This window comes from Malaya genurostris, chromosome 1 (genome assembly GCF_030247185.1).
Source record: "Malaya genurostris strain Urasoe2022 chromosome 1, Malgen_1.1, whole genome shotgun sequence".
NCBI lineage: Eukaryota > Metazoa > Arthropoda > Insecta > Diptera > Culicidae > Malaya > Malaya genurostris.
The window spans coordinates 116313322-116327432 of NC_080570.1; the positions used below are offsets into that span (position 1 = coordinate 116313322).

A 14111-nucleotide genomic window follows, 5' to 3' on the forward strand; every position below is an offset into this window, starting at 1 on the left:
GATCTCTTTGATTGAAGAGTATCGTGATGTCAAACCTTTATTAATTTGTAAAATGTTTAATGGCTTTGATATACGTCTAAAAAAGACTATCCAAGGCCCAGAAGAGCTCTCCTGATATTTTTTCGTTCGTGGGGGTATCGGATTCATGCTAGGATTTACGTCCATGGATTCATCCATCACATTAAAATTTTTAATCAAACTTTAAATAAAAAATGAAACCAACACTACACAGTACTCAATCAAAAGGAAAAGAAAAAACTTCTACCTTGAAATTGTTGTCTATCTCCGTTGCACTGCCGTGTAGATCCTCGTTGCTCTAGATGTTCTTGTTGGATGTGATGCTACTGCTACCTGACATCAAGCACCACTCGATTTCCGATTTACTTTTGTCTTCGCCAGCTGTAACCAGCGCAGGTCACCGGTGTATACCTGCGTGTTGTATGGCAGTGGAAAGACCGAGTTGTCTTGTCTCCTTCTTCTTTGTGCTCCGCACCGATATGCTTCTGCACCGAAGTGCCTTCGCACCGGTGTGCCTTTGCACTCTCCTGCTTCTATGTGCCTTTGCACTCTCCTTCTTCGATGTGCCTTTGCACTCTCTTGCTCAGCACTTGTGGCTGTGTATTGTGGCCTGGGTAGAGCTTGGGACACGCCCTTTGTTGTTTCCTTCACCAGCTTGGCCCAGCACTAGGGCTCTCTTATGCAGCACGACTATACGTTTTAACGGCTGCTGCCAACAGGTCTCTACCTGTAGTTCAACCGTTGTCGTATTTAACGCGTGTAAACTAACCAGCGTTGTTAAACTGTACGCTTCTATACACAACCTTCTCGGTTGAACGGCTATTACTGAATGTAATAATAATAATACATGATGTAATAAACAACACAATTATATGTTGTAATATACTATGATAAACACTGCACTTTAGGATGGGCTTCAACCTACAAGCCATTTCGCACCCTCTCATTCTGCTACTAACGCAGAAGGCGATAGCACCCAGTCGACGCCGTTCTATTGACCAAATGTCATCATAGACGCTCGGGGAGGCATGAGATAGGGACTTGTGAGGACATAGTTATCTCATCATTTGACGACCAGATAATGTTATGTTGATCATTGTCAAATAATTTTATTCGTGCATTTTTAAATCTCAGTTGAAGAACCGTACGGATATGCAAACTTAACCAAATATTCGATGTTATGATGAAAAATAGTAAATACTGATACTTCATCAGTGTATCAGTTTTAAGTCTGTAGGTTGGAAATAGCACACTAAAATACCCAAGTAACCACGACGCATTATGACTTTATATTATTTAAGCTTTAAAAATTCGCGTAAAAAATTGATTAAATGCAATGGAGTTACACATGTTTTTACAATGCTATTATAAAGCTGAAAAGAGCGATTATTAGACTCTTATAGGATCTGACAGGTGAAGCAGGAAGTAGTTATAATGCAAATATCTACTTTATCGATGGTAACAATTTCAACTGTAGATTATAAATGTCACAAAACAATAAGAGTGCTTAAATAATGAGCTACGAATGAAATTCCAATATTGAAAACGATATTTAATATTCAACATAAATAAATGAAGATCCCTATTGATGTTGTCTATGGCGTATTATTTTTATATTAATTTTGATTTGAACCCATAAACCGTGGCTCTCTGGTTTCGTAGTTAGCACCTTTAACCTGGAATCTTGACATGTTTTGTTCGCAGATAAGAATCTTACTTTATAACTAATTGCATTATAGTATTTTCACAATTTTACATAACATTTGTAGATGCTAAGAATGTAGCTATTCAATTTCCTTGCACTGTTATTATTAAAGTTTCGTTGCTTCAAAATATAGCAATGAATGTCGATATATAGCACGGCGGAAGGTTGTGGTAAGATAATGCTCAGCTATATTTTGAATGCAAATTTAACGTACATTGCTTTAAAGTATGTAGGATTAGTGTAATTATACATTAACAATGTAAAAATAGAGATGTAAATGTGCAGTGATATAATGCACATGGTTACTTGGGTACTGTATCTGTGTCTGCTACTATCTTGTGACGTTAGTTGCGAAATAGTAAATATTTATCAAGTATAGTAGAGTCAAATAGAATAAATTTCGATTAATTTGTAAATATAATTACACTTAACAGATACACAGACTCGACCAAAATTGTTCAAAAACCTCTGTAAATTCTAAATTTGCGCTGCGTTGGAAACATGGTGCTCACTACTGTCACCTATTCGACTATTCGCCGCGATCTTTCAAAACGTTCCACTATGTTCGGGAACGATAACAAAGCTTTTCTTTCTATTATAGAGATAGTCTCACACGACTTCCCTAAGTGTAAAATTCAACTTTATAATATCATGTAATTCACGGTAACTCGGTTTCTTTGTCTTAAAAATGAAATTTTGATTATTATGAGTAGATTATATTTTCAAGAAACAGTTTGGTGCTTCTATATGAAAATTCAACTTTTTTGTGATAACGGTCAATAAGCCATCTATCAACATTAACTTTGAAGAGGAATTCCGAAAAACTCGGTACTCGCTGAGAGTAAGCCATACTTGAAAAGATAGTGAAAAGTTTTCTCTTTCGTCTGGTGTTAAAATCAATACTCGTTTTTTATAGTTCGCTTGCAATTTCTTGCAAAAGAGGATGATGACAGATTTTTTTTTTACGTTATCACATAAAAATGCGTGAATTGTGTTATCGAGTTGGTTTTCAATCTACATAACGCAAAGGGTATTTTCTCAGTGCATTCCAATAAGAGATGCTAACCGATATGAAGTATTGTCATTGGTCTGCCGAAAAACATTTCAATACTTCAACACATTTTCGAATGGTGCGAATGCGGGTGTAAAAATCCTGATTTTCTGCTGAAGCTGTTGATTTTTGATACGTGAAAATCGAAACATGGCTCAAACACTTGCTGAGGACCAGTACGGCAGGAAGATCGATCGCTGCCTCACCGATACAGTTGTAAAATTCGGTAAGAATTTTATTAATTACGCTTTTTTTTTCGTTACATAACTTGAAACTATTGTTTATCAACTAATTTCAGGTGGTGGTCTGGTGCTAGGCGGTATGTTCTCACTGCTTTTCTTCAAACGAAGAGCCTGGCCAATTATCATGGGTTCTGGTTTTGGGATCGGTATGGCTTATACAAACTGCGAGCGTTCGTTAAATGGCAAGTGAAAGATAGCATGAGAACGGTGTTTTGTTTAAATAAATTTCGTCTGTAATTCATTGTGCTGAAGTGAATAGGTAACAAAATAACTAAACTCCGAAATCCCTAAAATCTATCCCGGTGTAAGAAAAAAAAGGAAACATTCGTCAACATTTTCAAAGAACGCTTTGTAATACATCACTAGGAAACTCTTAAAACACGATTTTTCCCTATGATATTGGCTCGTGTCCAAATTTATTTAATAAATGCTTCTACGGGTAGTTTGTTTTCGTCCCCTGTACATTTTTTGTCTGCTATCAACACACACAGATATGATTGAATTATAATTTTCGGGGACACAACTCTCATCTTATTTTAATAATGGAAAACTTACAACTCGTCGTGCTCACCCAAATGGCGGGTAACGAAATCATGCAAATCCTCTAGCGAGCGATTTCCGTTGTATTCACTCAGTTTGTCCCCGTTTCGGTATATAAATACGGTTGGAAAACCGTTCACTTCCTGCTCGCCACATAGTTCCTTATTGACTTCCAGTGTGCAGTCAACCTTGGCAATCTTGACCGTGTCTGAGCCTACAAATTTCTCAGCCAGTTGTTCCCAAGTCGGTGCAAGTCGCATACAATGACCGCACCAAGGGGCATAGAACTTAACGAAGGTAACTCCTTTACCGATGGCATGCTGGAAATCCGGTTCCGATAATTGTAGCACAATCGAAGTGTTGTCTTTTTCTGCTCCGTCAACCTTTTGCGCGGATGCCTCATCTAAACTCAAACCGCCTGCCATTTTTGAAACGTACGCTTTCAAATCTTCGTGAGTTCGTGACCCAGAGTACTTTTCAATTTTCTTGCCGTCCTCAATCCATAATAGTGTCGGATAACCTTTAACTTCGAAATCGGTACAAATCGGTCGGTATTGAGTGCAGTCGATTTTCGAAATGCTGATAGCAGTATCATGTTCCAATGTTCTAGCCAGCTCTTCCCAGGTGGGAGCTAATTTAGTGCAATGACCACACCAGGGAGCAAAGAATTTTACGAAATGTTTCCCACTGGAGATATGCTTTGCAAAGGTGTCATCAGTTAGCTCGACCAATGGTGAAACAGGTTTCGGTGGTTCTGCTACGGCGTTCGACTCAGCATCCGCAGTATCATCATCATCATCATCATTCTGCAGACCAAGTTGCTCACGCAGAAAAGCTGTGAAAGCATCCAGATCTCGAGCCCCCCGATACTTCACCGATGATTCAGATGGCGAATCGGCTTTGAAAAATTTCAGCGTTGGATAGCCGGTAACATCTTGCTCACTACACAAATCGCCATCGGTAGTGCAGTCTACTCGGCCGATTTTAACTTGTAGTGTTTTCGATTCCGCTAGCTTAGACCATGTTGGGGCAAGTTTTTTACAGTGACCACACCTGAAAAAGTGCGACTCATAATTATCTTGTTTAATTTTCGAATACCACAAAAACAGGACGGCAGAACAAGCAAAGACAAGAAAGACATCTTCTATTTTGAGATAACAGGAATGAGATAGCGATAAGAATTTTTGTCTCAGGAAGCAGAACCCAAATGTTTTATGGTCAAAAGAATCAGAAGACAAACGTGTGACACCTCCACACTCGCGCTAGATTCTAAAAATATCCACCTAAAATAGCTCCCGGTAACCTGTTAAAAAGAAAGTTACGCAGATTTTGATTTATAATGCAGACATTCAGCGATTAACTTACCATGGAGCAAAAAACATGACGAAATAATTATTTTCATTCAGCTCTGAATGAAAGTTTTCCTTGGTGAGCAAAACACTTTGTGTGTCCTCATCGTGAGCTTTGATAACCGGTGACAAAAGCAGCACTGGTAAAAATGCGACAATTCGACTGAAGGTGAACATCTTCCACTGCTCTTCCTGTCCTGTGTATGGAATGATAAAAACGCCCCTTAGCGGACGACAATATATAATAAGCAATATTTGCCGGTAGTGCGGATCAACTTACCAGTAACAAATTTCAAGTGTTGATCTTATCTACAGTTTATTTTGAAATTAAATAAAAAAGTAACGACAGTAGCCCTAAAATGAATGACCGCTGACCGTCGTATTTTCACTTGTAAGCGGAAAAGAAAGGTACGAAGAGATAAGAAATAATCTTGGAAATACGACGAAAGAAAACCACGAGAAACACCGCAACAGCCGATGACAGTTTACACTTTTACTCAACTCTACTCAATTACACAAAATAATGTTTTACCCAAATTTAGGTAAAACCGCATTACAAGCCGGAAAGACCCGATTCATTAAATATACACGCTCATTCAATCTTTCTCTCAAGTGAGTAATTTGTGCTCACTTTGCTTATTTAGTTTTGAACTATTAAACAAGAGTTACTCACAAGGGAGTAGTTCCACTTTTAAAGAAAATGAGTGAAATTGTAATTATTTTACAGTAACATTGAACGAGCGTGTAAGATAAGAAACATCACGTTACGAATTTGGAGCCAGGCCTCGGGATCCACGTCTTCAACGCAGTACCGACGACACGACCAGGCACTCCAAAGTAAAATTGGAATAAAAAGTGTCCGTGAGCGATTTACCGCCAGTTACCACAAATATAGCGACCCCTTGTTAATGATAAAAATAAAATTCCTAAGCAACACTGTTTTGGTTGCTACTAAATAGTTACCGAGGTACCATAGAGATATAAATAAACAAACAAATTGAGATAGTTTGTCTATCTCTAGATTACTTCTGGGGAGTTTAAAGGATTATAGACTTATAATTCTCTGCATCTAACATATTTTATGGTGAGTAACAACATATGTTTCGGAGTTCTTTAATTTAGTAGGCTTTCAAATTTTATTATCCATGAATTGGTACGAAACCTAGCTGTTTGTTTGCCAGGTTTCACTATGGAGCTCTACATAAAATATGATTGCGATCTTTACTACCAATCTATTCGAAAACTTGACAAAGTTACCGACTAATTGTTTCCTGGTGAGAAATGAGAAAAGTGTGGGTAGAACAACTCAGGAATATGGCCAGTAGATCAACCAAAATTTTCTGTCCATAAGGTAAATTCCGATCCTACCATGGTTCAAGTGACCGCGGTACAATCACAGACTAACAGACATGACAGTATGAGTAAATTCTTATAAAAAATAATTTTTCGTGATGCACTAGCTCCATCTATATTCTACTGCGCGAACTATTTACTATCTGTACACCCCTTGTGTTATGTAAAAGTTTTTTTACTAGTTGGTTTCCCCTCGTTTCTCAACACCGATCAGATGCTTGCAGGGATGCCTGATTTCATCGAAATATTTGAAAATGAATCGTCACAATAAATTATTGGATTACATTGATAATATATTTAACTTTTTCGCGATGTTGGAAGGTAATCATTTATTTGACTCAACGTTGTTCATCTAGACTATTTTTCATTGTGTTGGTAGTTTTCACCCGAAATTAAGTGGCGGCAGACCAGAAGCAAGTAAATATTGTAACAAAACGGGTTCGATTTTGTATTGCGTTGGAGGATGAGAAGTAGGCACAATTATGTATATAGTTTTGGCAATATGTATTAAATCTGTATCCTGTATGAAATTCGCAAGGACGTATACAAAACAATACATTACAGGTAATTTTGTATAATTGGCAACTCTGTTGTTAAATGAAAAAAATAAACACAGTCTAGATGACAGACAGGATGTTTTTAATAGGGTAACGTGGCGCCATCATGACACATGTGAGCACTGTCCCAAATAAAGGAATATTCGAAATGACCGTTAAAATGATTGAAGAATCTAATTTGAGTGTCCTGTCTGTTAGTCTGTGATTATACTCTCTCTTTTTCAATGAGAAACGAAAATGCTTCGTTTCTCTTCGTTTGTTCTGGTGTCGGTCATTTACGAATGTGGGAGTAAAATGTTGAAAATGAGGCTGTTGGAATGGTTTCTTTCATTGAGAATGAGTGGCAATTTTAAGCTCTGCGCAGAACTGTTTCCTCAACCACAGGGCCATTCTCATTGTAGTCGCATCGTAGACCCTAGCAAAGACATAATAATAGACCCTAGCAAAGACATAATAATCCAGCTCTCACATTTCCCGAATAAATAATTGAAGATAAACATTAGAAAAGGTCCTAAGTGCAAATGACAGTTTTTCTTTGCTTACTCTCTCTTTCGATTATTACGGCCCTATCGACACTTCGCATAGAATAATGACTGAAATCATCAATTTTCGATCTGCACTTATTAATTCGTAAAGAGAAAGAGAAAGTAAACAAAAAGAAACTGTCATTTGCACTTGAACCTTTTCTAATGTTCGTCGAGAATTGACAACATCCTTTTTTGCGAGCATGGCGCATGGCAAATCTGCATCAAATCTCATACATATAAGCAGGGGAGAGAAATGTCAAACTCGTCCCAAAATAGCAGCACTGCGTACCCATAAAATTAACATTGATTTCACAGCTGCTGGATTCAATTATTTTATTGTATGTGTAGTATTCTAAACAATACGCTAATAGGACATTTTATTATTTTCTAAGAAAAAATGTATGGGAAAATCGAAAAAAAAATTTTGTTACGATACGTTACAATCTCAGATCCTATTGTAAAATGGTTGATCACAAAAATATAGAGCACTCTCGAATTGTGAAAATTACTTCCGCTTGATGTCCAAAAACACTATCTAATGTATATTAGGTAAACCTACAAGTTATTGCGAGATAATCGACCCAAAAATCACTAATTTTCGTGCAATAAAAAAGGTATAACAAGGGGCAAATCACTCTAAACTTTGTCTGAACTCAAACAAGTTTTACCGGGAGTAAAAAAGTTTAGCAGGGATCTCGCTGGATTAGAATGGGATTAGAGAAGTTTAGCCGAGATCTGGAAAAGCATTATTTTGACATAAGAAGCTGTAAACGTGGAAGCAGAGATTCCAGATATTTTCATAGAAAATCTATATTGCTTTGTATAAAAATCTGTATTGTAAAATAAAATGATGTTTAAAGATGTTATTTCATTAAATTATTGTTATAGAATGGCAGATGCAAGGAGCATTCCTTTATATCGTAAGTCCTTGCCGCACTGACAAGAGCATTCAACGACGAAATTTAATTGTTTTTGTTATCAACCACAATTGAATTGTAAATCCATATACTTTTTTCGTTTGAAAATGATGACTTGTAATTCAAACATGGAATTCAAACGCCCAATACGCAACGTCAAGTCAGGTCATACAACTTTTCAGTCTGACAATAAAGTTTCATGACACCATGACTTCCTTGAACATCAGTTCAAATTGGTTTCAAATTATGATATAAATGTATTTCAGCGTTCATCATCAAACAGCTGCGCGAAAAAATTTTCATTTTAATATGGGCAATCAAACACGCTCAGACGAAAAAGTTTCATTATTTCTTTCTTATTTTTTGTGGTATCTGTATAAATCTGTATAAAATCTATATATACTCTGTGTTAAATCTGTATGCGCATGTAAAAATCTGTATAATACAGATAAATCTGTATAAATGGCATCTCTGCGTGGGAGCTCGAATGACAGATACACTTCGAACAAGATTAGGCAAAAGTAGGTTGGATTAGTTTTAAATTACCCAAATTTATCTAGACTAGTTGGGATTGAAAGAGATTAGAGAAAATTGTTTTGGAATGACATGAGTTTATTAGTATGAGATTGTCTAGAGTTTAGAGTGATTTGCCCCTTAGCTGGCAGACATTCTGGTGACCGACTGCCTCACCGCTGCCAGGTATACAACTCAAACGATACAACCGTATCCACCAGGATTTTTCCACATTGAAATCTTTGACATTTTCAGCGAAGGTGAGAAGATGCAAACGCTCGGCTAACTTAGATACAGGCGACTTTGTTTTGTCAAATTGGATTTGACAACCGTCACTGAATCAATTTTGGTAGCCGTCTGGTGGCCATGGCTGCCCAGGTAGCCAAAACGCTATGCGGGGATTCATTAAACATACACGCTCATTCAATGTTACTCTCAAGTGAGTAATTTGTACTCACTTTTGCTTCCCGCATGAGCATGGCTGCTAGACGGCTGACTAAACGCTACCAGCGAACAAAATATGGCTGGCAGACATTCTGGTGACCGACTGCCTCATCGCTGCCAGATATACAACTCAAACGATACAACCGTATCCACCAGGATTTTTCCACATAGAAATCTTTGACATTTTCAGCGAAAACAGAGAAACTGTCACTTGTTTATACGCCCTAATGAAAAATCAACCGAGATTTAGTTTTGAACTATTCAACAAGAGTTACTCACAAGGGAGTAGTTCCACTTTAAAAAAAAATGAGTGAAATTGTACTCATTTTACAGCAACATTGAACGAGCGTGTATGATAAGAAACATCACGTTACGAATTTGAAGCCAGGCCTCGGGAGCCACGTCTTCAACGCAGTACTGTTTTCCCAACCACAGGGCGATTCTCATCGTTTTCAACTCAGTACCAGTGCTAATAAAAGTCATTTTCATTGACTCAAAATAGACGAAAATGACAAGAAATCAATGTCACTCTCAGCTTCGCTTGCACACTATGGGAACAAAATCCATGTCCAGTCAATGACATATGCGGAACAGTAGTTTCAAAATTCAGCTGTTTTTCAAAGAACGGCGAATCTAACACTGACAGCAAATGGAGAAAAACATCGATGAATGTTTCGACTTTGGTTTCAAATCGTATTTAGAAATCATCGTATATTATCAGATCAATTTTTGATTAGTCGATGATCTGTTCGTTTATCTTTAAATAGTATGCAAATTTTACCACTTTCCTTCTATATCTACTGAATAAATCAACATAAAAAGAGTTTCGCCCTTTTTCGATTTGTTTACTTTTATGCTTCCTGTGTGAATGATGAAGTTACGCCCTTGCGCATTTTTTGTGAAATTAGTTGGTTTTCGTGACTAAGATAAATATTCGGGTAATTTTATCGTCTCATTTATTATTTCCAGTAGTAAAAGGTTCGGAAACCATCAAAAATAAAGAAAACAAATAGTTTCGCCCTTCCTTACTAGGAATTGAAGTATCGCCCTGTTTGTTTGCATGGAACACGGAGGGCGAAACTTTCGTAAACAAATGGAATGACAGTTTCGCCCTTTATAGTTCTTTGAATTACTAAGATTGAGATTTTTGTAGAATCCGATTTTTTAGGCAAAATTGTAGGATTTTGGAGAATTTATTGGTAGGTGAGAGAAACTCGATTTGTTTACTTTTGTAAGATTCGCCCTTCTTTGAAAAACAGATGAATTGTGTTCTTCTATCATATGCCCTTTCAGTCATTTGCTGTTTTCAGAGAAAACATTCGGTATTCAACCGAAGCTTTGAGAATCGAAAATGACAGAAAAAGGTTGCACAATGAATTTTACATGTTGGTACTCGAATTTGTAGTAGTTTTTGTTTTCAAAAAGGTTCTGAGATGTAATTACTCCGATTTGTCATATTTTAGTCACTCTTTATAGCCAAGCGTCACAGATTTTCAATTCATTGATGAAAGAATGAGAATTGGAATTCTGATGATGATCCCTATGCGTGGCAATTTTAAGCTCTGCGCAGAACTGTTTCCTCAACCACAGGGCCATTCTCATTGTAGTCGCATCGTAGACCCTAGCAAAGACATCATAATAACAAGATATCCAGCTCTCACATTTCCCGAATAAATAATTGAAGATGAACACTAGAAAAGGTCTCAAGTGCAAATGACAGTTTTTCTTTGCTTACGCTCTCTTTCGATTATTACGGCCCTATCGACAATCCCTCTCTCTAACACTTCGCATAGAATAATGACTGAAATCATCAATTTTCGATCTGCACTTATTACACAGACTAACAGACAGGACACTCAAATTAGATTCTTCAATCATTTTAACGGTCATTTCGAATATTCCTTTATTTGGGACAGTACTCACATGTGTCATGATGGCGCCACGTTACCCTATCAAAAACATCCTATCTGTCATCTAGACTGTGTTTATTTTTTTCATTTATCAACAGAGTTGCCATTCATACAGAATTACCTGTAATGTATTGATTTGTATACGTCCATGCGAATTTCATGCAGGATACAGATTTAATGCATATTGCCAAAACTATATACATAATTGTGCCTACTTCTCATCGTCCAACGCAATACAAAATCAAACCCGTTTGGTTACAATATTTACTTGCTTCTTGTCTGCCGCCACTTAATTTCGGGTGAAAATTACCAACACAATAAAAAATAATCTAGATGAGCAACGTTGAGAAAAATAAATGGTTACTTTCTAACATCGCGCTAAAGTTAAATATATTATCAACGTAATCCAATAATTTATTGTGACTATTCATTTTCAAATATTTTGATGAAATCAGGCATCCCTGCAAACAGCTGATCGGTGTTGACAAACGAGGGGAAACCAACTAGTGAAAAAACTTTTACATAACACAAGGGGTGTACAGATAGTAAATAGTTCGCGCAGTACAATATAGGTGGAACTAGTGCATCACGAAAAAATATTTTTATAAGAATTTACTCATACTGTCATGTCTGTTAGTCTGTGCTTATTAGTTCGTAAAGAGAAAGAGAAAGTAAACAAAGAGAAACTGTCATTTGCACTTGAGACCTTTTCTAATGTTCGTCGAGAATTGACAACGCGAGCGTGGCGCATGGCAAATCGGCATCAAATCTCATACATATAAGTAGGGGAGAGAAATGTCAAACTCGTCCCAAAATAGCAGCACTGCATACCCATAAAATTAACATGATGGGATGGCATTGATTTTACAGCAGAAACAATTGATTTACCATCAGATCTGCTGGATCCAATACAGTTTACTGTATTTTGATTGCAACATTTTTATTTTCAACAATTCAATATATTGTACATTTTATTATTTTCCAAAAAAAATGTATGGGGAAATTGAGGATTTTTTATTGTTACGATACGTAACAATCTATAGTCACTCTCAAATTGTGAAAATTACTTCCGCTTGATGTCCAAAAACACTATCTACTGTATATTAGGTAAACCTACAAGTTATTGTCAGATAATCGACAAAAAATTACTAATTTTCGTGCAATAAACAAGGTCTTAAAATAAACAAGTGTCCTTAAAACGATTGCATTACTGATTGTTTATTTAAATTGCATTCAGCTGATTTAGAAGTTTTCATTTTGATCTCATCAAGATGACGTCGTGACAGGAGGTCAATTAGAACAGTTCATTTCCCTCAGTACACATTTACAAATAGCGGCCCTTACTCGTGACAATATTATTGTTAATCCAAAGTATTGTCAATACCGTCATTCCAATTGGCGTGGAATTTCTGTCCACATTTTTCGAAAAAATCTAGCGTATAGAGCTAAAGATATTGCAATTAAATATTGAAATATAGAGAAAAGATTCAGTGCACATATTAAACAACTGCACTGCACTGATGAGTCAAAGACGAAACGTAAAAATAATAAAAACGGTTATGTGCCCTAGCACAAAATTTGGCTATCCCCTAAATGACACATTAAACAGTTTTCTCTCTGGAGAGAAAGTATTGTTGGATTTATAAGTATTGTTGGATAGGAGTTCATTGCACATATTTGATAGTTTCCTCTCTATCGAGAAAGTATTGTCGGATTGATGAGCAGTTTTGATTTTTTGACAATGTTTTCGTCAATCCGATGAAGTTTCCATTTTCGGATGTTAAATTGACATTTTTTCAAATTTGTATACCTTTCGTGCAGCTGACTTTGATTTTGTTCGTGTTTTCCACTGTTATTGAAACAATTTAAGTGCACAAATCTTCCTGAAAATTTAACCTACCATCTTTTATTTGAACGACATGTGGCTTTTGTGCTAATATTAGTGTGCGAGAAAAAAAATTCTCTCAACATTTTTAGCGTTAGAGTTTTAGAACTAACAACATTCGCTATAAGACACTTTTCAGTACATTTTCGCAAGTGCCTAATGGAAACTACTTAGAACCTTTTTTACTTTTACTCAAATTAGGTTTTTGAACGGATCTCCGAAGTTTGGTGGAAAGGACGATTATTTAGTTTTGAGGTTGCAGTTATGTAAAAAAAACAAAAGCACAATTTTATTTATTTTTGTTTGTCGTGAATAATCTTAACTTCATCGTACTTCATTTTAGATATTTATTGAACAAAAACATCGCTTTCGTGTAATCTAGCTTATTTTTAGTATTCTGCTAATAATAGAACTAATGAATAATGGAGAAGATAAATAGAAAACTCAAAATTAGGTAAATTACAAGAAATTTTTGGTTCTGGGCGAGGGGGACGACAGATCTGTTTTTTTTTAAATAAAATACAAAAAGTCAATGGAAAGCGAAAAAAACTACATCTATCCAAACATCTAGATCGATCCGTTTGAAAGCGTTTCTAACCGTGTAAAAGAAAGTCAAAGAACATATGATCTCTTAAAAAGTTTCTGTTACTGGTCTTGACATTCACTGAGCGTCAACATTGATTCGTCAACAGATTGGTAAATGAAACATTGAAAATTTGTTCTCTTAGTAGCTGGGAGCATGAAGATGGAATATATTTCAATTTATTGTAGCCCTTTGAAGGTTTACCCGAAGATATCTCTGTCTGTGATATTAAACTGGTTTTATATTTTGTTAGATGCTAAGACTTGCAATTTTTATGTTTAGAAACGTTTTTCATTAATACTGAAGCATAAACTGAATAAAGCTGTGTTTAATATGTTATTGAAAATCTTATAGAAAGAATAACAATTCATTTTTTTTACTTTAATACAGATTAACAGCAAACTACATACTTGTTTACTTCACGATTTCCCTTCTAGCATATTTTGAAGATTCGCAGACGTTAAAAAAATCAGACAATGGAACGTCTCTACAAGAGAAACTCTACAGTGTACGATGT

The 14111-nt window shown here is 36.1% G+C and overlaps 2 protein-coding genes across 3 annotated transcripts; one reads left to right on the top strand and one right to left on the bottom strand.

Annotated features, from left to right (window-relative positions):
• The first annotated feature begins 2800 nt into the window (after positions 1 to 2800).
• On the top strand, positions 2801 to 3272 carry LOC131425530 (MICOS complex subunit Mic10-like). The gene is made up of 2 exons (XM_058587483.1): positions 2801 to 3000; positions 3073 to 3272. Exons 1-2 carry the CDS (start codon positions 2925 to 2927, stop codon positions 3204 to 3206), a joined length of 210 nt encoding a protein of 69 aa, XP_058443466.1. The 5' UTR covers positions 2801 to 2924; the 3' UTR covers positions 3207 to 3272.
• A 128-nt stretch (positions 3273 to 3400) lies between these two features.
• LOC131425528 (thioredoxin domain-containing protein 5 homolog) lies at positions 3401 to 5383 on the bottom strand. Of its 2 annotated transcripts, none has more exons than XM_058587482.1 (3): positions 5186 to 5383; positions 4922 to 5102; positions 3401 to 4609 (listed from the first exon to the last, which is right to left on the bottom strand). In XM_058587482.1, exons 2-3 carry the CDS (start codon positions 5080 to 5082, stop codon positions 3568 to 3570), a joined length of 1203 nt encoding a protein of 400 aa, XP_058443465.1. In that variant the 5' UTR covers positions 5083 to 5102; positions 5186 to 5383; the 3' UTR covers positions 3401 to 3567. The 2 variants fall into 2 exon arrangements, with proteins under 2 accessions (XP_058443465.1, XP_058443464.1); XM_058587481.1 differs by having other exon boundaries at positions 4922 to 5128.
• Positions 5384 to 14111: the final 8728 nt, after the last annotated feature.

Coding starts and splice junctions, on each gene's coding strand:
- LOC131425530 (XM_058587483.1), top strand. CDS start 2,925: ATGGCTCAAACACTTGCTGAGGACCAGTACGGCAGGAAGATCGATCGC. Junction 3,001..3,072: donor CGATACAGTTGTAAAATTCG/GTAAGAATTTTA, acceptor AACTAATTTCAG/GTGGTGGTCTGGTGCTAGGC.
- LOC131425528 (XM_058587482.1), bottom strand. CDS start 5,082: ATGTTCACCTTCAGTCGAATTGTCGCATTTTTACCAGTGCTGCTTTTG. Junction 4,610..4,921: donor GTCATGTTTTTTGCTCCATG/GTAAGTTAATCG, acceptor GCACTTTTTCAG/GTGTGGTCACTGTAAAAAAC.